The sequence below is a fragment of the Cimex lectularius genome, unplaced genomic scaffold, assembly GCF_000648675.2.
Source record: "Cimex lectularius strain Harlan isolate CLEC.00 unplaced genomic scaffold, Clec_2.1 scaffold217, whole genome shotgun sequence".
Taxonomy (NCBI): Eukaryota; Metazoa; Arthropoda; class Insecta; order Hemiptera; family Cimicidae; genus Cimex; species Cimex lectularius.
The window spans coordinates 357,106-381,169 of record NW_019392871.1 but is presented as its reverse complement, the minus strand read 5'-3'; the positions used below and the strand labels follow the sequence as shown (position 1 = coordinate 381,169).

Here is a 24,064-nt window from a genome sequence, read left to right as displayed (position 1 = left end):
CAAATTCTTTAACGATTCTCATCATACTTTGTTTGAGAAAATGAAAAATGCTACGCTTGGATAAAAATCTGCTTGACAAAGATATCCCTAGGTGGTTTTGCAAATTGTGACGCACCTTATTACCAAATGGATGCAAGGAATTGAAAAATGAAAATGAAAATGAATTTCCAATTATGTTCTCCTGTTGTGCTGCTGGGACGGAATGGAATCTTTAGCCCCTTTCCTTAGAATTAAACGGCCGACTCCATCAATATTGTTCCAAACCTCTATCAGCTCATTGTATAAATTAATTCAGGGTTATTGAATGGAAATTGAATCGAGAATTATCCATGACGACGCGAGGCACACATTATGAAACTGTTGCACTTGGTTCGTCTTTTCCTTGTGTCATTCGGTTCATCTCTTCTACGAATTCAGATAACAAATGATAAAAATATTGGTAGATATTTAGGCCAGGATAATCTGAAATGACTAAACGGCAATTGAATAAATTGTATTTTTCCTTGTCTTTACACCTCAGATGTTGCCTCATATAAATAAACACTCTTAAAATAACATTTTGTATTAATGCATGTCGATGAAAAGAGGGCTTTATCTTAAATATTTTTTTAAATAAAAAAAATCTTATTTTGAATATTGGGAAGAACAATAAAAAGATCAAGTATATCGCGATTAGAATTGTATACAACAAGGATCCTTTCATCTTTTTGATCTTTTTTACCCCTTTTCAAAGCGTCTTATATTTCAGAGCAGTAACAACGAATTTATTAGGAAGATTCATATTGGATGAGCACGCCTCAAATATTGCTTTAGGAACATTTTTTTCTGTAAAGTTTTAAATAAAAATCCTTTCATATTACTTAAAAAGATTGATATCTTAGTGCAAAAAAGCACCCTTAATACTTAAAATATATTCTGAGCTGTTTAGTCTTGAAGATATTTGTTGGTTAGCTTACATAATTGCTATAATAAAAGTATTATATATATAAACGATTTATAAACGACATCGAATAAAAACTGTACTAAGGACATGAACGGATCCTTAACTGATTACTGCCTTTAGAATAAAAATTAATTAGTTTTATGGTAAAAGAAGACCTTCAGCGATTTGATGGTTTGAGAAAAAAAGTTTAAGCAGCTAAATTTTCCCTTCGTCTATTTATAGGCAAATTTCCGTTTTCTTTAGAATATTTTTAAGTACCCGTTGAATGACTTGCAAGTTTTTTAAATGAGTTTCCTTAAGACGTTCTTAAAAATATTCTTATTCTTTGATTTAACGAGTTAGAAATTAAATGACCCATAGTGGTTGAAGGCTATTTATGAAAAGATTTTTTTATTAAGAGCATTGTTTTATCATTCCTGCGGCTAGGATCAATGTTTGATTGGATTATGTGGTTTTTGCAAGATGGTGTAATCCGTTTGTTTGAAAACGTGCCGTTTGACAAGTATGAGGCATTGTCTTGAGCAACCGCTGTCAAACATCTAGATTTGTCTGGTAGTTCATATGGAATCTATTTAAGGATCGAACCGGATATAGGTATTGCACATAATATAAATAATGCCATTTTCCGAATGAAAATTGTATAAAATAAATGTAACATAAAAAAACTGTAGGCCCAGAAATAATATATACAAATCGTTGAATTATTTAACTATTTAACTATCCAAATTTTTAAATGTTCAATAACTACATTAAACAAACACAAATATAATAATAACATAATAAATAAAATAATAACTATTCCTTGAAAGATAGGCAATTTAAATACTTTTTGCCAGTAACTCGTTATCAAGATTACCAGAATTTTGGGGCGAAAAATATGAGATGGCATGTTTTTCGCTTTTTAAGTCTTTAATGTTCGATCCGGAATAAAGTTCTATACAGTTCAGAATAAGTGATAATCCGCGAGGTCGTACTTCAAGTTATTCCAAACTCCATTTCTTCCATTTTTCAGGCGTTTTGAAAGGTGCGGGCACGTTACAATACTTGCTTTATCAATTCTGTTTGTTTTCCGGCCAAAAAAGAAGAGCACGCACCATCTCCAGTTAAGGTGAATTTTTGAATTAGAACCTGACATTCAGGTTACAACAAAAAATAGATCTTTTGAAAGTTACCAAACAAATTACATGAACATTAAAACAAGCCGGTTCTCCTGGTACAGCTCACTCTTTTACGACTGATTTGTTTGTTATAACTTACTACTGTTGTTTACGGTTGTTTGCAAAGATTTAAATAGATTTAATTGATTCGTTTTGTCGCCGAAACCTAAATCCGTCGACTGAAGAAAGAATCTGCGTCGCTGTCAGCCAATCCAATGCGTAACTCTGGTATAGAATACTGTAGGAAATTTTTAATTCAACTGCAAGTTTTTCGCCCGATCGAACTTTACTTTCAAGACTTATTTTCTCCTTCCCGAAGTTTTCAAAAGCAGGTCTGAACAGCAAGATTGATTCACCTACTTCGCATATCTCACACTTTTAACTTACACCAACAGGGGTTTCAACCCTTTTCACAATAACAGCTGAATATCTCGATTTTTTTCTTAAATCATTCAAATTTTAAAGAAAAAAACTTTCTAACAGTCTAATTCCCCCTCGTAAAAACATAGTGCTGTAAGTAATTTTTAAAAAAAATTATTTGAGTAGAGGAGCTATTGAGAGAGATTGAGGAGAATAAATATACCGTAAGATCATCCTTTGCAAAGGTAATTTGAAAAATGCGAATCTGGTCATAAACGGCTGCAAAGGGAGCAAGGCTGAAAAAGACAATGAGAAAAGAGCGAAGCCGTACGAATCCCAGTTTAAGACAAAAGCACTCGCCTACTGTCGGAAATGCTCGGTTTGTCACAATCATGTCCCGCCTCTAACACGAGTCAAGGAATGTCAAAATGCATGAAGATTTGGTCCACATGAGCTGTACTTCGCCTGGAAATATAAATTTAGGTGCTTTTAAAAATGCAAGGAATCAGTTCAACAAAATATTTCCTGGGATGAAAAACGGAATGAATATCACACTAAAATTCGAGCTTTTGCGGGTCAGATTTTACATCCTTCAGACTAGAAACTCTTGAACAAATGTCTTCCTTTAGGTAAAACAGTTTTATACATTGGTACACGTAAGTTAAAGAATTTTTTTTTAAATCGAAATTCAATTATGATACTCTATCCAGGCTCACTAGTGAATTAAACAGCAAGTTTTTGGCATAGAATGCCAATGAACCATTGATTGCCACAAGCAATATTCCATTTTATCTCTTGAAATAGTATTTTTTTTTTAACCATGACGATATGAAAAATCATATAGTCGATTCTCACATTTCATAACCTTTGTTAGATGTTACAACTAAAATGTAACGATCGGTTTAAAAACACTTTCAATTATAACTGTACATGTAGCGTAGCTTAGCAATAATTGGTTAAATTTTAGAGCGCATACCGACTAAGTAATTAATAAATAGGTAGCCTAAATTATCCAAATGTCGGGCCGACTGCTTTGTAATGAAAAAACACTTTCCTTCCTATTTTCCAAATTACACATCGAGCCTAATTATATCTTTTAATGGAAAGTGTATTTATTTATTATAATACACCGGCTTGCCAGTTACATTGAGAATCTAGCTAATTGCGTCTGCATCCAAGTCTTAATTGTACATAGAAAAGACTAGGCCGGTGGTCCAATTTAATGACCAGTATTTTACATTTATGGTTTGTACAGTTATTAAATTAATTTCAAAACTCGTGCTTAACATCGATTGCTGATATATTTCTTAGTCGTTATAAAAAAATAATTTTATTTGCGATTTATCATTCTTTTTCATTTTATCATTCATCATTCAACTTTCATTGATAATTTATCTTCTTTCCTTTTTATTTCTTACCTTCATTCATAAAATATTTAATTTTTTAAATTTAGTTTTCATTTCATCCTCCTGAAGTAAAGCACATTCGCAAATCCGCAAATAGAAAATCCCCTGGGCATGAATTAATTACCTCCACCATTCTTCGAAACTTTCCACAAAATGCCATAGTTTTCTTAACTACAATGTATAACGCCATCCTACGAACCACTCACTTTCATCTCTAAGGTTATTTTCTATCGTTATTTTCATTCTTAATGCTCACAACCTCCCAACCACATATCCTCTCCCACACACCCATCAGCCTTCTTCCTTCAATGTCCGAAATCTTTGAAAGGCTTAATGCTCTTAAAACCCATCATCACACTCTTTTCCCACCATCCCATTCCCACCTTTGGGTGACCCTATGCCGGCGGACCGCGCCAAACAAAACTGGGTGTGAAACATGAAAAGGGAGGAATGTTTGAGCTTATCGTTCCCCTCAGATCTTGCCTTATGTATGTGAGGCTCGAGAAGAATGTGGGGGATTTATTTTACTTGAATTTAATTTACCCTAAGTTATAGGTCTCCTCTTGCTAATTTCCACTTTACATTTTTTTATTGCATGTTTTTTTGTTGATAATTTTTAATAGTTTGATCACAATGTCTGCAAAATTGAGGAAGGAAACCAGCCAGGACTAAACTTATGAACCTTATTATACAGTTATTAAATAAAAATATGTATTTACATGAATAAATAAATTAATTAAGGTTTCATTATTCTATTTTTCTCTTTTAATGGTAATTATAACAGTCGAATTAACTAACGCAAGTAACTATAATGACCATGATATACTAATTTACTTAGTATACTAATCCATTTATGTTTTAGTTTTCAATTGACCAAGTTACTTCTTTCAATTAATTATTCTTGTTAAGTATAAGGTTGAGATAAAAAAGTCAGTGTCCCGAGTGGGATTCGAACCCACGACTTTCTACCCCCGGCTAGATAAGCCGATACTCTACCACTTGAGCTATAGTGGTCTAATTGGTCAAGCGGACCACAAAACCTAGTGATTTGAATAAATAAATGTACTCTCTATATTTGACGGCCAAGAATAACAGGCTTAATGTCTTGGGTTAAGGTAAAGTTGGGGCCAACTGCTACAGAAGAGGGCTTTTAAGTCTTCTCTTTTCCTTTCAAGTCTACAAGAGATAATTTTGTGGTGCGCTTCATCATCGCTATGGTATTCAGCACATAAAGGGCTGTTGGACCTTTCGAATTCAAAAAGGCCAAGTTGCCATGACCGGTCACGGTTTGCGTGGCCCAGAACCCAGAAATCCGGAGACAACCACATCGCTTGAGCCTTCTCCTCAATGTTTGGGAAGAATTCGTAAGTAAACCTTCCAACGATACTACGAATACTTTGGAATTTTTTGATGGTGTCCATCCTGATTATATGGACTCCGTAATAAGTTGATTGGTAGGACAATTTACTTCCTACCCTTCATCTTAATACTTTGGAAGGCTTACCTGCCATTCTAGATACTCAAAAATCATTCCTTCTCACCAGTTCGGCTTTTATTCGCATCATTCCACGACCCAACAAGTTTTTAGAGTTGTCGACACTATCTCTATTGCTCTAGAGCGTGAAGAGTATTGCTTGTGTGCATTCCTAAATGTAGCCCAGACTTTCGATAAGTTCTGGCACCCGCGCACGCTTTATAAACATAACTTCTTCCTACCCACTCTTTATTATCTTAGCCTAAAGTCCTATCCGACCGCTGCTTCAGAGCGAGGTGCGGCAACGAGTTCTGGGAAGTCAGACAGATACAAGCCAATTCCGGCAAAGGAACATCCTGGGTTCCATCCTTTATTTATACTGCTGACCTACCAATATAACCTAATTCAACCATCACCAACTAACTCGATTCCTATTCAAGCTACCTCCAACATGCAAAACCACCCTGAGTTTATCGAAGTCTGATACAAAAAGTAAAGGACAAAATTGAATGAAGAAAAATATACTCAGTATATGTTCACATTGAAAAAACCGTCTTGCTGTACTGTACCACTCTCTTATCAACAAAGAGATAACCATTTCTATTCCCCTTCAAGTCAAATAGTTAGGACCAACAACCCAACAGAATACGTGAACATTTACAAACACTTCCAGGTAAAAATCTGATTGTGATCACATTAATAATATGTTCAGATAGTTTTAATTGCTAGTTTATTAGTTTATCTATTTTTTCTTTATTGCATTAAAACTCCAATAAATTTTGATTTAGTCCATATTCAAATGTTTCCATTAGAGCCGGTACACTTTCCAAAAGGGCGTTTTTAAATGTTAAGCGATAGAGATTGTTTGATGTGGTTAGGATACGCAGTTTGAGAGTAAAAAGGCTTGTCCATCCACTTCCCCAGCCCATATCGTTTATGGTATCGTTCGCGTTAACATCAATCGATAAGCTTACTTAGCTAATGTAGAACGATTCCATCACCATAATGAAAAGGAACTTTTTTTTCATAAAATCTTGGATTAACTCGAATAGGTGTACAATCTATTTTTAGCTCTCATTTAAGTATAGTTTGAGAAAAAAAATGGGATTTCTGTAATAAAATCCCTACTTTTAATCAGGTTAAATCAATTTCAAAATCCAAGGAGAATTGATCTATCTGTTACCAAACGTTTCTTGCTTTAAAGTATGCAAAATATAATTCGTAATTCATTATTGAGAAGTTAACTTTTATTTGCCAAGCGATTCATTCATTGTTTTAATATTTTACAATACACAACAGTCAAAAGATAACATTCTGTTTTCTTAAGTTCATAAATTTATTTTCAATAATGGGCTTTTCCCGCGTACGTGAGGGGAATCTTATGGTAATGCGACACTTACGTTAAACCTCTCAGGGTAAATGTGATCTGCGCTTTTTATATACACCTTTTTGTCCCTTTTTATAGCTTTCTGTATTAAAATCAATTGGTACATATATTCAAGAGAATTTCCTTGAATCTAATTACTTAGCGAAATGCTAATGCGGAAATTCTACTTAATTCTTCTCTCTCTCTCTCTCTCTCTCTCTCTCTCTCTCTCTCTCCCTCCCTCCCTCTCACTCTCTCTCTCTCTCTCTCTCTCGCTCTCTCGCTCTCTCTCGTTTAGCGAAAAACAGTTGAACATAGTGATAAGTAATAGTAGAATTTTTAGAGTCTCTTTTCCTCTACTTTAATCGTTTTAGTTTCTAAAACTAAATACTTTCTCATATTTTAGTTTTATCTTAAGTGGTAAATTTACACTCATACGAAAATTTTTTTTTTATTTTGAAAGGTGAACGATTTTGTACAAGAATAGCGGGTAATCAATTTTTTTCTGAAGAAATATTAACCTTGTACAAGCTGGCGACCCACAAGGGAGCATTCTTGGTCCCATGCTTTATACAATTTATGCTGCTGACTTATCTACAGATATCACTACCAACGTACCACAATTTTTCCTTCTAACCTAAATTCTATTCAAGAATAATAAAGTGAAAAACAAAACTGAAAAGAAGTGAACGGTTTGAAAAATAGTCATCAACAAGGAGCTACCGACTTAGCACTGTACCTAGAAAGCAAATCTCCACACCAGACTTGAGAGAAGACAATTCTGACCGGACATACAGAGCTGAAATGTATGCAATATCCGATCCTACCAATGATTTATCCTCAGACGGATTTTCTACGCTCGTTAACCTAACCACTAACCTCACTATTTATTATAACCTGAACATTCCTTTTGATCCATTCCCGGTTACTAAAGTTCCATTCCAACCTCTCGAACCATCCTAATGGCATAAATCTATTGTATTTATGAGTGCCAGCGTTTGCTGTTTTTTCCACTTGTTTCCTAAACAGCAGTGGTGACAATAGTGCCAGTGCTGTGACCAGGTGCGAATAAAATAAATAACATTACGAATACATTTGCAATATGTATACATAAAAATAATAAAGTAAAACTACCATGTGGTCTTACAAATAAACGAAACACCTTGTATTAGTCACACCCCTTACTTCAAATATCCATTCAACTGGAAAACATATAAAATAACTCTTGAGCAAATCACAAACTTAAAACACCATAAAAACGAAGATTTATATTACAAAAGCAGTGATACATTTGACTCAGTCCATACAATATGATACCTTGGAAGCGAGTTTTTTAAAAAATAATATTCATTTGTACCCTGTACATAAATTATACACCTTACAAATTGCATATGTACAATAATTATGTATGCCAAAGTTCACACTCATTTTGGTATCGGGTTCAGGCGAGGGGGACACGGGTCATTGCCGTTTTAGGAGACGTGAAGGGCCCTTGGGATGGAGAGACGTGGAGAGGGCTTGAGGAGTAGGGTTACGTTGGGTTGAAAGGTTGGAGTGAAACGTAAGAAAGCGGGAATGTATCAGTTCTTGACGAAGGGGATGTTAAGGTCATTGTGGGTAGTGAGAATGAAGACAGACATCGGAAGGAGTTTGGAAATTCTTCTGAAGATGGCTTGGATTCATTAGATGTTAGATGGCTTGGTGCTATCCCACAGATCCACTCTGTATGTCCAAGTCGGTCGAATTAATATTTTGTACAAAGTTAGTTTGTTCTTTACTGCCATGTCTGATGTCCTTCGTAGTTGTCTAATCGTCTCTTTATCTCTTGTTGCTTGAGACTTGTGTGAGGATTCCACGTCAGTCTAAGTATAGTCCTAAGTATTATGTAGATGTCAGTAGTTCTTTAATGTTATACTGTTAACGTATAGATGTGGGTAAGGCTATTTGTTTAGAGTGGACGTAATTTGGATGCATTTGTCCTCGTTCAGCTTCATTTTTCATGTTTTGCACCATTCTTCAATGAGCTCAAGATGTTCCTGGATATTGGAGGTGGCTTGGGTATAATTGGAGTTGGGAGATAAAATAGCAGTATCGTCCGCATAGATTGTAAGGATGGTGTTGGGGTGTATCGGCAGATTAGCAATATAAATTGTATAAACGATGGTAAGAATGCTCCCTTGTGGGACGCCGGCCTGGATCGATCAGACTTCGGAAAGCTCGTAATGTTCCACACAGATTTACTCAGATAAAAAGCCAAGATTTCCTCAGCATATAAAAGATCTCCTGCAAGTTAAGAAGAACAAATTACAATAGAGCCACTAAAGAAAGCATTGGAGAACATGAAACGGTTGGAAAAACGAGAATTATTACCCCTGGATTCAAAGGAAGGCTCTCTCTAACTAAAGAATTAGCCAAAACTCCAAAAACCATTCCTCCACTTCTGCATTCATCTGCCCCCATTGAAAAAGCTTTTTTTATTTACTTTTTGAACAATTTTTGCCTAGCCCCATAATAAAATGTAGCTTCCATGAACAAGTTGAAACATATATAACTCAACTCAACCACTCCAGTCCTCTCCCGCTTTGATTTCTTGTGGCCTTGTCTGGTTGAGAATATGATAAACCGCTCGCTCATGAAAAAAATGGTGCTGACCTAATAACCCAACCACTTCTTAAGAATTTACCGCGCGGAATTTTGGTGCTTTTTACATCAATCTACAACTCATTGATTCGCCTGGCTTATTTTCCACCAACCTGGAAACATGCCGTTATTTTATTAATCAACAAACCTATTTTGCCAAAGATCTTAAAGCTACCGCCCATCAGCTTATTACCTTTGTTATCCAAAATGTTTAAGACTTACGTTGCCAAAACTTTTATATTATTTATGACACAAAATTCCTGATTTCCAATTTAGTTTCCATCCGCAGAACTCATGCCAAAAAAAGCTCTAAAGGGTAATTGATACAATTAAAAAAAAAAAAAAATCTGTCAAGCTCTATTTGTTGACACACAACAGACCTTTGATAGGATCTGGCGTTTTGGGCTTCTTTACAAAACTAAAGAAGAGCTGCCAGACTCTTACTACTATTTTGTGAATCATATCTGACCAATAGAACTTATAACATCAAACAAGATGGCGTTACTTCGGTAACAAGATTTATTCGAGCTGGCGTTTCTTTACTCGTACTATGTTATGACATCACCAGATCCTACTGGACAACGACAGCCATGTTTGCAGATGATCTTGCTGTTCCAAGAAGAAACAAAGATGGTCAGCTTCTAAGGAATTACAAATCACTTTAACAAAATTATTGATTGGAATAAAAAATGGCGTATGAAAGTAAATCCCCAAAAGTTTACCCTAGTTGCATTCTTCTATCTCAGAAAATTTGAAACGGCTGACAGTCGTGGATGCAGCTTGGGTACCTGAAGTTGATTCCGTCGTGACACACCAGATAAAAGATTTACATGATCAAAGCATATCAGTGATCTGATTAAACGACTTTTGGGGCATCCCGTCTTCTAAAGCCCGTCCTTTACAAGAGTTCTTAACTCTCACTCAATTCAACAAAAGGTTGTAACACTTAACACTTTTCCGTCCTATTTGGCAATATGCGTCACCTTTCCTGTGGTCTGTAAGTGACTCTCAATTAAAAAGTCGCCAAATTACCATTTACCAAATTCAAGTTCTGCGGATTATCACGAATGCGCTTCGGTATATTCGGAATTATTATTCTTCACTGCGATCTAAATATACCGTAAGTCTCAGAATTGGTGAAAGAAGCACATGCTAAATTGTATCAACGCATGAGTTCACCAATTTTGTCCAGTCGCTTCCGTCGACACATCAACTTAGAAGGCTGAAAAAAAGTTATTATGCTGACCTTGCTGTGTAAATAAGTTAGTGAAAAAATCCAAATTATGGAGGACAGCCACTGGTTTGAAACCTCCTAAGATGTTTCATGTCAATTAGCGTAACGCTACGGTATGAACTTCGCCGACTTACAGACCAACAGCCAACACCAACTTTAAATACCAGCGTGTCATATTTAATTTCTTTCAATATAAATTTTAAAAAATTCACATATTTTATTTACATTTCATGAAAAGACTAAATAAACACATACAAGGACGTACAGACCTTGGTGTTAGATGCGACAGTTTTATAATTTACCACGCAAATCTTCCTTAAATCGAAAACATTCATCTCAAAATTTAAATTCTTAATTATAGGTGACTAAATAATAATAAATTAATTTTGTTTGCTTAGTTATTAAATGTTAACTAAAATTAAATAAAAACTTGTTCCGTTCGTCTGTACTTTTCAAGCTTCCCTCGAGAAAACCACAATGGATCCCCAGCATTCCCCATTCAGTTCATTTATTACTGTTGTGGCTGCTAACTCATTTATTCTAAACCACTTCTGTCCTGAATGAGCTAGCGTAGGGCAAATAGACAAAAAGTGGTGTAAGTCCTCTTCTTTGTATAAACGGCCCGGAGCACAATTTCTGGTTCCAGGATTGTTTAAGGAGTTAGAATTTAACAATCCAACGTATAGAATCAAGACGTAAACTGTTTACACAGATTGTCGCCTAATTCGAAATTTATTACTCTGTAAGAGGAAATTTTTCATAGCCATTAATCGAGCTTATAAATCTGGTTTTAATAATTAACAATATAAATATTACATCGCAAAATTATTTAAGATTAGTTAATAAATCTTATATATTTTTCAACAGCTGAATGCCAAGATCTTGAAAAATAGGTGTTCTATAAGAGTGATTAGTTCTTAAAGAATTTTCGGTGTAAGTCTTCAGTATTGCTTGAAAATTTAGCACCATTCGGATTTTTTTTTTCATTTCAAGAGAGACAAGCCTCAGCTTTATTTTATGAAATTGCACTATCCAGACATGTATAGACGACAAGGATGGCGTCCAAAATGTATCTAAGAGTAATTAGTACTTTAACTTGGATACACTTTGATTATTTGAAAAGGGAATTGTAAGATTTCTCCTAGAAGACGCCTGTCCTCGCTGTCTGTCATTTCGGTATTTTGCCTTCTCGACAGGGTTGTTCGATCTTATACCTATGTAAATGTACGGATTTTCCATTTCGTAAGAATATCTAAGTATCTATACTGACATAATGTTTTCATAAGTTTACTTTGTTAAACAAATGTATTTCATACACGATTTCTTTTTATTATTGCACTTATGGTTAGTTTCTGGTCACTTTGTTCGAATGAAAATGATAAATTATGATAGTTCTCTTTGTGGTATGCGATGTGACAAATATATAAAATTACTCTCTGGCCTGGTCTACAGATTCTCGCGGTTTTATTCTGTCAGACGCGTTCCGGCATTTCGCCATATTTGTTTGGGTTGTGAAATACTGACAAAAACGACTGGAAAAGCGCAAAGACCAACCACAGCCAGGTTGGCTGAAAGAAAACGACCAAACTATATTTTAAGCTGTACCTCCAACTTTACAGTTTGATGGAGATAAAAATAACAGAATAGGATTATATATTATATATTATTAGCTCAAATCTGCATANTATATATATATATATGAGTGTTTAGTGTTAAGTCTATCAGCTCGCCCGACTTTTGTGAAGTTTACAGTAAATTACGGGCAGGCCTAGAAATCGTCCACTCTGGGTGATGGCAGTCCGGAATCAGACCAAATCTGGAATATTTCCCAACCCTGAAACCAGGTTTCTAGACAGATTCAGGCCCCACACTTCCCAACACTTCCCAATAGGGAATGCGAGCTACAAACTAGCACCCAGCAGACTTGTCTAATCGTCAAAAAACTTATCCAGTTGAACTCACCTCACCAAAAAACACTTCAAAAAACGCTGGGCTGACAAAGGGACGTCCTAGCTTCCACAACACACCACTGTCATACACTTATTAAACCAATATACCTCAAAACTTCGGTTTTTTCCCGGAGCGGAAATTCTTGTCGAGGTGTTTCATGATGTTTTCTCAGTCTACAAAAGTGTACAAATACCGTTTTGGACAAAGAGAATTTGAAACCTACATCATCTGCTTTTCGTGATAATGTGTCAATGGCGTTTTGTAAAGTCCTTCCTACGTTTTGGAGATTTTTCCCAGACAAGTAAAAGCAAAGATCATCGACATATAAAGGCCTGACTATACGATCATCTATATTATCAGCAAGACCGTTTACCGCAATGGCAAATAAAGTGACACTCAGAACCGAACCCTGAGGAATCCCGTTTTCTTGAATGAACGTACTAGATAAGGCGGTACCTAATCTCACCCGGAATCTCCTCATTTCGAGGAAGCTTTTTAAAAATTTAGCTGTGTTCCCTCTTAAACCCCAATCATAGTCTATTATCTATTGTTATACTATCTATTGTCTATTATCTTATGGTCTTAAGAATACCAAATCTCCAGGTCGTATCGTATGCTTTTTCCAGGTCGAAGAAGACAGCTAAAGCATGCTCTCTCTCCAAGAAAGTGTTCTGAATAGCACTTTCAAGGAGCGCTACATGATCTTCAGAGCAAAAGTGTTTTCTAAACCCAGCCTGGTATGGACTGTACAGACCTTTTTTCTCAATAAACCAATTTAACCTTTTGTTAATTATGGCTTCCAATGTCTTGCTGAGACATGATGTTAGAGAAATAGGTCTGTAATTTTCTGGGAGGCTAGGATCTTTACCCGGCTTGGCAATGGGTATCTCGACCGACTCCCTCCAGTTTTCAGGATAATATCCCGCACCCCATATTTCGTTAAATAACTCCAAAAGTTTTACTTTTCCTTCTGGAGATAGATTTTTAATCATGGAATATGTGATTTCATCACTTCCCGGAGAAGATTCTTTCACCGAACTCAGAACAAGATCCAGTTCAGGCAGAGTGAGGGGAGTGTTCCAAACCTCTTCTTCATCGGTTGCAAAATTTAAATCGTATCCTTTCTTCCTCCTCCTTTATCTGCCTGAAACGCTCCGAATACCAGCTGGAATTAGAAACAGATTCAACTATTAATTATTATTATTATTATTATTATTATTATTATTATTATTTTAATATTTTAAAATAGAATAATTATATATTTTCACACTAAAAATAATACTTATTAAAAAGTTAAACGAATAAAAATAATCACTCTTTTTATTTTACGACTGGTGTGGTACTTAGTCGGTTTTTCGGTAACTATTTCATTAGGTATAAAATGCGCCAATAAATTCAGGGTAGTCTTCATTTTTTAATTTAATAGAACCTCCTTTGAATAGATTTAATATGTGTTGACAACCCTTATAATAACGAAGAAGAATGCAGTATAAGAAGAACTAATGTTCTTATGTGGGAGTTGAGGGTGATTGATCGCGATTCGCACAAAAGACCCATTGAGAGGGTGGCAAGATCTCATCCTAATGAAGGGCTTACTCCTCTCACAGAACCCACGCAATACCGTTTTACGACGTGGAAAATAAAAGTGCCTACTTCCTTTGCAACAAGAACAATAAAGGGACAAAGGCCTACGTCTGACAAATTGTTAAAAGTGGAGTTTTAATTTTTGGATTAAACAAATATATATCGAAGTCGAACGAAATTGTTGTATTTGGACGTTCGGGGTTCCAGTTATCCCACGGCGACAATCGGAAGTAATCACCGTCGAAAAATGTTTTTTTATGCCGGCAAAAGGAAGCAGAAGATGAAGGGGGCATTGATCGATTGAGCATGAAGTCCTGCTACAATATTTTTTCGTACGTTTTCTATCACTGTTTCTTTATGATCGGGGGTGTTGAAAAACCCCTCTCTCCGCGCAACAGGTCCCTCTGATGAAAACGGATTTATTGTTTCTCTTGTGTTGATAATTTAGGATTGTTTATTTTGCAATGCTTTTAAAACCACGATAAATAATATAAACAAGATATTAATCGTGCCAAAAAACTTTTTTTTTTTAATTTAAGTTTAGAACGAGTTCTTTTTGTTCGGATGATGAATGATCCTCATCGAACATGTCAAATCCAGCACCATGCACACTTCTGGCCCATATTCGTACAGAAAAATAATAAAAAGCCAAACTGATAAAATTACTTTATTTTTACCTCAGCGAATCCGACAGAATTGCGGTAAAGTTTTATGCGCTCGCTATTAAAATTTTTTCAACAATGCTTTCGAAACGTGATCGTTCGGCTGACAACGTGTCTTGATTAAAGAGGAAAAACGGCATAACTTACGTAATTAGATAAGTTTACTTTTTATATATTTAATCTGTATTCTAGAATTACACGAAAAGAACTTTTTTAGTTAAAATTGGTCTCGATATAGCCAAGAGGTTTTGTCATCTCTAAAAAATAAAGTAATTTAGCGTTGGGCTTAGATACAATAATGGTTCTAGATAACGTGCGAGATAGGTGTCGCCTGATAACGTGGAAACCCTCTATGGATTACAAAGTATACTTTAGTAATTTATTCGACTTTTAGTTACGAAATTGCAGCTCGAAGAAAGGGATACAACTACAAATCTCAAATTAAATTGAACATATTTATTTATTAAATAATAAAATAAATTAATTAAAAATTAAGTATAATTTGTAAATACTAAATACAAATATACATCTCGTATAAATAATAGCAAAAAATAAAACAAATATTACAAACAAATAGACAAACATTGTTTAAATTTAACAAACACATGTAGGAGAAATGATAAATGATGTAGTGAGTGTGGTGTTCAATCCTTTTTAAAAAGATAGTTCCTACTCACACTTTGGCAATTCATGTCGAGAGACGTGGTTGTAGAAGTCCTTCAACCTGATGATGAGCTAAAAGGCTCGAAATCCGGATCGTTGCAAAACAACTTACTGTGAGGAGGAACTATCTTTTTAAAAAGGATTAATACACGTAGGATGTGGAAAAAAGTGAATTTATACAATGTAAAATATATTTTTTATATTCAATCAAAGTAATTCTACTCACTCAAAATGTTTGTTTTCTGTGTAATTGTGCCATTCTTGCGTGTCGTGTTGAGAGTGCCAGTGAGATATCAAAAATGTCTTTTCTATACCGACTTCCTTCCCCCACCCCTTAAAAATCCAACGTATATAAACATAAAACAGCAAAATCTCACTGGCACTCTCAACACGACAGGCAAGAATGGCACAATTACACAGAAGACAAACATTCTGAGTGAGTAGAAATACTTTAATTTGATATAAAAAATATATTTTGCATTGTATAAATTCACTTTTCCACATCCTAAATGTATTTGTTAATTGTAAACAATGTTTGTAAATCTCAGGCCCTGAAGATGATCTCAATAAAGATCGAAACGTTGACACGATAAAGCAAATAAGAAAGGACAAATAAACAATTAAATTAATTAACAAATGAATTAACAATTAAATATAACAAAAAGGTAATAAAACAATTGGGAATAAATACTGTTAAACGTAAAGTATGTTATAAATTACAAATAAGAAGGTCATAAAAGTTAAAAATTAATTTCCTCTGGCATCGTATTTCAAAGTTACATAATTCTGGTGTAGCGTTACTACGTGTGGTATAGGAGGAACATTAAATATACGTTTTTCATTTATTTATTTTACAAGTGCTTACAAAATGTAACAAGAAAAAATTATTTTAATTACAATTATATGTATTAACACATGCACATACATGATATTGTAATTACATGTCTGGCGTGATTGATTTGAACGGCCTCCTTCCAATGAAATTGGCTTTAATTGGCCATTATGGCGTGAAGTCAACAGTAGTTAGAGGAGTTGCCGAAGTTACCAAATCAGATGGTCCACGAGGCCATCTGCGCTTCAGACTTCTATGAGGGTTGGAAGGAAAGCTTGAACTGGACAGGTTGCAAATCAGTCAAAATTACTTAAATGTTAAAACTTGTTCACGGTAAATATGACTGGATTAATTTTGTACGCGTAGCCGGCTCCCTCAAAACATCCTTTTATAAACTAATTATCCCCCCATCACCCTCTCATCCAATCTACTGGCCACCTTACCCGAGTAAATGTCCCGACCTGCTTGATTCCTTCATCTGTTCCAACATATCCTCATTAAACACGGACTGTTTCACCCTAAATGATTTATCCTCCGCTCATAACACGGTTATCTTAATCCTTAACATCCGTCCAAAACAAGTGTCCCCCCTCGACCGACGCTATAAATGGACTGGAACTTATTTAGAGAAATATTTGAACAGCGACTGAACTTGAATGTACAGAACAACTTGACGATGATGTGCATTATTTAAATGACTCTATGCAACAGAACAAATGGCAAGCCACAAAATATACTACAACTAACAGACCACTGTCAATGACGTACAACTTGCCTCTAGAGATCCGACAATTAATCACTCGTAAACGTCGTGCTAGATGCCTTTGGCAGCGCACCAGATACCCCTCCCGCAAGACAATATTCAACCAACTAACGAGACGACTCACGTACGTACTAAACAGTATGACAATTTCACTTATACCCAAACACCACAAAGGACAACTCTCTCTGGACAGCAACTAAAATAATATTAAATTACAAATACACTTCCCGTCCAATTCAACGTGTGTAGGCACATGGACAAAAACCAGCAGGAAAACGCTCCATTCCTGGCACCATAACTCTCCGAAGTATTCACCCAACATGAACATCCAATATCAACACTATATTGATAAAATTAATGAAGAATTAAATATTTCCCTTCCACTCTAACCTCCTCCTGAACCTTTTACTCCAAAAGAAGTCAGTTAGGTCATAATAACCATCCTAAAAATAAAAATCCTAGTTACGATCTCGTAAACTGTAATTCTCTTAATCAACTTCCCCCCAAAAAAGCAGTAATATTTATTACAACCCTCTACGATGCCATCCTTAGAACCACCTTTGGAAGTTCTCCGTACGTAGGATGACGGATCTAAAACTCTTTTGAAGATGTCCATCCTGATTTTGTAGAACTCCATAATACGATGATAGGGAGGAAATAAATTGTCTTTTTAACAATCTGCTTATTGTGGAAAAGTCCAATTTATTTCCTACCCATCATCTTACACCTAAACCTAAAAAGTCTACTCATCTTGGCTCCTCATATTGTCCTATCAACCATCTCCCTATCCTCGGCAAAATACTTGAACAGATTCTTCTTCGCCTACAATCTTCGAACCCTTAAATTTATCCTCAATCATTAATGACGATTACGCGGACCACTCGTCTATTTACCAAGCCCACCGCTTTGTCGACACCATCGCCACTTCCCTCGAGCTTAAACAATACTGCCCTGGTTTTTTCCCTTGACATATCCCAGGCCTTTGACCGGATATGGCACGAGAGCTTGTTGCGGAAGCTAAAGAGCATCCTTCCATTTACATACTATTTGCATTATCCTCAAATCCTTCCTAACAAAACCTCTGCCTTTTTATTTTCCTTTTCCCAATTTACCGGCGTGCCCCAGCAAGCACACTTGCTCCCTTACTTTACTCCTTCATTACGGCTGATCTCCCATTGCATTCCAACACCTTAACATTCACGTACGCCGTTGACACGGTAACTCTCTCCGCAAACATCGATCCTTTTACTTCTATCCGCAACCGCAAAGCCCATTTTCATATACTTGCTCCCTGGCTTTGACAGTAGAATCGAGGTAAACAATCAAAATTTTAAATTTACAGTTTTCATTCTTAATCGTAAAACTCTCTCTCTCTCTCTCCTGTCTATTTACACATCACCCAAACTCCTCCAGCGAATAGTACACGATATTTTAAACTTTACATAGACAAAAGTTGTGGATTCACACGACCAAAACGAATTTACTGTGTATCTTAGGTATAAAATATTCAAGAGACTACTTGACAAAAGATCTAAACTCACATTAGTTATGCTGGCACAAGGTCAGCATGAGTTCACCGACTCGCAGACCAAAACCCATCATCAACTCTGAAATTACTTGACGAAAAAACTATTATACATTACTATGATCATCCCAATTTGGAACAACGGCGTTCCAATCTAAACAAAATCTTCGCGCAATAGCTGATGCTGCTCCATTCTACGTCACCACTATGGTCTCAACCTACTCACGACCCAAACCTGGCCCACTCCCACTACAATAAATTTCGCTCCAAACTATCCTTTCAAGGCAACCCATTAATTCGCAAACTGTCCAGCTCAGCCCTTCCTTCCAACCCTCATAGAAGGCTGAAGCGCTTAGTGACCACCTGATTGTATAACTTAGGAAACTCTAGCCGCATCCGCTTGATCAATCATCAGTTCAAGTTCATATCAATCACGCCACGCACGTAAATGTGAATAAAATATTGTGTATGTGCATGTGTATATGTATATCAATGTAAATAACATTATTTTTGCTTGTTGCATTTTGTAACAAGTTGTTTTGTACACTTGTAAAATAAATAAAACTAAACGAAAACAATATGTCGAAAAGCTTACGCCTATATGACATAGAAGTTAAATTGAGTAGTACCAGACGGTATGTATAGTTGATTTAGTGAGAGAGAGAGAGAGAGAGAGAGAGAGAGAGAGAGAGTGAGCAAGAGAGAGGTGTTGGTATTTCTATTAATAAAACTATTATTACTGATTTTTCTTAATGACAGCAATATGAGTTACAAATGCCATTGACTCCCTGAGGAAGGGTACCATCAATTTTGCACATAAAACTGAAATTTCTATTGCTCTGAAATAACGCATTACATTGCTTTTTCAATGTTCAATTTAAGAGAATTTTCATTGCACGATGTTAATAATGTTTAACTGTACCAATTGTGACCATCAAAATCTTCAACTATTCTAAACGCCAAAAGCTGATATTATATCTTTAATATACAAACACAAAGAAGATATCCGACAGAAGATCTCTGTGGCACTCCTGAGGTAGGCTCAAAATAATAATGAAGCTGAATTTAATTTAACATATTGTTGCTTATTAATTACAAAGCTTGTGAGCCAATTAAGAAGGAACCGTGAAAGCTAAGGCAAGACAGCTTATTGGCCAATCTAGGGATATTTACACTATAGAACACCTTTGATATATCAATATAAACCACATTTGAATGCTTCTAATATATAATTTTTGTAAAATAAATCAAGTAGTTGTGGTAGATTTGCCTTTTACTAAGCCATGTTGTTCAGGGATTAGAAAGTTACAACACATTGGAGCCAGAATATCATAAACTAATTTATCAAAAACTTGCGTACGATTGAAAACTTTTTCCATATAACAGGAAATATACCTTAATTTAATGTGGGTTTGGATTTATATAGGCTCAAATTCACTCAAATGTACATACAAACACACATGTGCAGAGTTGAGCCTATTACTTCTCGCAGTTCACGTCAATTCCAGCTTTTGTAATTTACAGTAAATTACGGGCAGGCCTCGAGAATCACCCAACTCGGGTGTTGGCAATTCGGAGTCAGAACTCGACCTTATCCATCCTACTACCGAGGTTGACCTCCAGGGCCTATCAACAGCTAGGTCCAGCTTCCAACTCAGTTCCTAGATTCAAATCAATTATTATATCATTTGAAATAATGAGGAAAAAAAACGATTATTAAATTAATCTGGACATGTTTTTAATACCTATAAAGGAGAAGTGTATTTATTTTTGTTAGCAACCTGACAAGTTGTAAAATTGGCGAAATTTTTCAGGTTGAGGAATGCCGGGCCGTAGGGGGCTCCTTGCTCCGCAGAACACTTTCCTTGACACAATAGCGACAAGATTCGACGGAACTCGTAAGTACCACAATAAAATCGTTTATACCATCGTGTAAATTTTTAAAAGATAATCTTCTAAGCCAATGGAGATATTGTTTACTTTATATTATTATGGTTCTTACAGTTCAAAAGGCAGAAGATTAATACTAAATGAATTCCGAATATTTTACTACTTACCCTGTCCTGCTTTTATCACATATCAGTTTATATTATAATAAATGACAGCCATATAAAAACTATTTTTTTATGAATTATTTCTTCCAAGTTTAATTGCCTTAATACGATGGAAAACTACTTAGAAAGAAAATTGGCAAAAATCTTCGTTCGATATTTTAAGAGAGGTAACCACACATTTTTAATATTTTCGTATCGGGTTTGATTTTCTAATTACAATTGTTTGTTTTCAATTTACCTAATTATAATTTTTGTTACAGCTACTTAATGCCGATGTCAAAAAAACAAAAAACAGAAAAATTTTACATTCGACTCGGGAGGGTACATTTTATAACATACCAGTATAAGTACCAAACTAGTAAACTAGTATGTTAAATATAGGGGGAAAAATTCAAGATTTTGCGTTTATATCTCGCTTATATTTAGCCACAAAAATATAATACTGCTAACAAATAGCACCTTTTGCATGTGTACGAGTGAATGAGGGAGAGAAAGGGAGAGAGACAGACAGAGAGAGACAGACGGAGAGAGACAGAGAAATAGTGAAGAGTGTGAGAAAAGGTTTAATCTTAGGCTCACGAAAGGAAAAGTAATCACTGGAAAAGAAAGTTCAAGCCTGCAAAGTCCAAACACGTCAACATTACTCTCCAGTAGACGTGCCCATGAATATCTTTACCTATACGGCGATATTATTCTTCACTCAGACAAAATTATCTTTCAAAACTCATGTCATGGCCTACATTTGTTCAATTAAATTGTAAATTCGTAAAATTTATTTATTTAAAAAAAAAGAGTTAAACATTTATGTTAACCTAAAACTTCTTTTTTTAATAATATTCTATATGTTATCGTAGAATATGGTTGCTTCATAACTAACGATTAAACCTTAGACGTCTAAATATAAGGAACTGGGTGGCCAATGGTAGCTTCTTCTTTCTTTCCAACTAACCCCATATTGTAAATAAAACATATATGCATTTTTTAAATTGCAAATTTAATTAAGTTGTGTAAATTACACAAGAAAAATCTACATGAGAATAATCTATCGCTCGGAATTTAATCTAGATATGTAGATGAAAGGGACACATGTATTTGGGCTACTTTGGAAAGAGGCATGCCGGCACTTCGGGTCAAAAGGCCCACCGGGAAGGATATGAGAATGTATTTCCGCCTCACGCACCGTGTTTTATGTTTATGTACGTTACAAAATTTAACGAGAGAAGTAAACCGGCAAATAGAAAGGAAAAAGATAAAAAGAAATAAAATATGTGAAGACCAGAGCTGACCTGGGCTTTTGCCAGCGTTAATCTTCTTTACAAAATCGATCCTCGCCTCTGCTAACCTGAGGATCTTAATTAAACATCATTAGCCTGCAGAAGCAAACCGGGAATCTAAAATTTTATGCAATGTAAATAATTTTTGTCATCATTCGATTAAGCGAGAATCTGGTGCGAAGCCTTGATTTCGAACGGTCTATTTAAAGAGTTATTCGAAATTTAGAGGGAGAAAGGCCTTATAAGCTGAATGGTTTGCTAATACACTTAAATCTTGTAGTTTGATGGTGTGCGCCAAGATCCGGGAGGACAGAATGATCAATAAACAGCTTATCCCTTTTCAAGTGTTGATTGAATAGGAAATGATATCCCCTAAATCACTCTTTAAAGCTCTCTTCCTATTTTCTTTTACACCTTTTGGATATTTTTAAAAAATACAACTGTTCGATATTATATCGCCTTAAATCGCCTGATAAAATAGAATTTTACACCAAACAAATAATTTTAAAACAAACAAAATTATTGTTGATTTATACAAATTTTAGAAAAAATGTACTGATGGGGAGGCGGAGAAAGTCTCGAAATCATCTACCTAAAAATAAAACGTTGGAAAAGTTTAAGAAGTTTTTATAATTCATGAGAAATGACAAACAAAAAGAGAGGCAAAAAATTGTTTAATAATTATTTTAAACTAACTCTAAACAAATATGTATTCATGGTTCTCAGCATATATTAATCTTTTTAATTAGTAAACATAATTATTCCTGGATTTATTTCTCCCTTTACTTTTTCTTTCTTGCGCTTTCTCGTCTGGTATTTAACTTGTAATTATTAATTTTGTAACCAACATAAAGTCAATTCTGTGCGCATACATACAAAACATAACTTCAATACTGTCAGAGTAATTTGAAAAGAATGAGAACCTGAAAACCTCAATGTCGACCTCATGAGGTTCGAATTCCTCGGAGAGATGGATAAGCAAATGTTTTGGTTTTTCTTTATCCAAATTTCACATATGAAATGTAGATGGAACTTGGATAAATAAGACTAAAACATGCGTATCCATCTTTCCGAGGAATTCGAACCTCATGGACTCGGTCAATATTGAACACGATAAATTTAAATCCCATTCACTTATGACACCTGTACCTATATAGATCTGCCATCTAAATCAATAACTCCAAAACAAGAAATACGACATCACCTGGTCATGATTTGATAACAGCTGATCCGCCAATAACTTCCCAAAAAAAATTGTCGCCTTTTTGAATCCTTTATTTAATGCATTATTGAGAACTGCGGCCTTTTCTATATAATGGAAACTTTCTTACATTAAATTGTTTAATGTAGGAAAATTTCTTATACTAAATGATCCCAAAGCTTCATAAAAATTTGAGCTCCCCATCGACAGAGTAGTTTGTTCCTTCTAAATTATTCGAACAATGAATTCACAACAGATTTATCGGTACTTCGAACAACAACTTACCAGACCATCGATTTGGGTTTCGAACCCATCATTGCACTACACAACTTCGCAGTTACAGATTATATTACTTCATGTCTCGAACAGAAAAACGAACGCGACGGAATGTTTTTAGATGTTTCTCAGGCTTTCGACAAACTATGGCATGAGGGACTATTATTATACGAATTAAGATTATTTTTACCCCAGGCCTATTATCTGATTGTACAATCATACCTCAAGAAGAGATTTTTCGCGGATTTCGAGTAAATCAGAAATCAGACACTTTTGAGATGAAAGATTAAATGAAGTGCTTAGTATGCTCACAAACGACTTTCAATATTACGTACAAGGAAATAATCGGACAATCGCAAGCATATTTCCATACAGAAATTTCACTAACTCTAAACAATTTTCACCACAAAAACCACATATCCTCGTTATAATCGAGGAAACAATTACAAACCAGGAAAATCTTACACACATCCCATACAGCCAAATTTTAACCAAAATTATCGCCCAAAAGGATACAAACCAACACCAATGAGCACATTGACTCGTAATAATAGCGCTACAAATTACGGACATTTCCCAAAAACAAATCCAAGAAATACAAATCACTGTTTATTGATCATTCTGTCCTCCTGGATCTTGGCGCACACCATCAAACTACAAGATTTAAGTGTATTAGCAAACCATTCAGCTTATAAGGCCT

At 35.2% G+C, this 24,064-nt stretch overlaps 1 protein-coding gene across 2 annotated transcripts in view; it reads left to right on the top strand.

The window, feature by feature from the left end:
* LOC106661297 (potassium voltage-gated channel subfamily H member 8) overlaps positions 1–24,064 on the top strand; it is an 80,568-nt gene that overhangs the window by 14,817 nt on the left and 41,687 nt on the right. For both annotated transcript variants that reach the window (XM_024228890.1, XM_014384587.2), the window contains exon 2: positions 20,374–20,457. In XM_024228890.1, coding sequence (XP_024084658.1) covers positions 20,382–20,457 — 76 coding nt within the window. In that variant the 5' untranslated portion in view covers positions 20,374–20,381. The remainder of the gene's footprint in view (positions 1–20,373; positions 20,458–24,064) is intronic.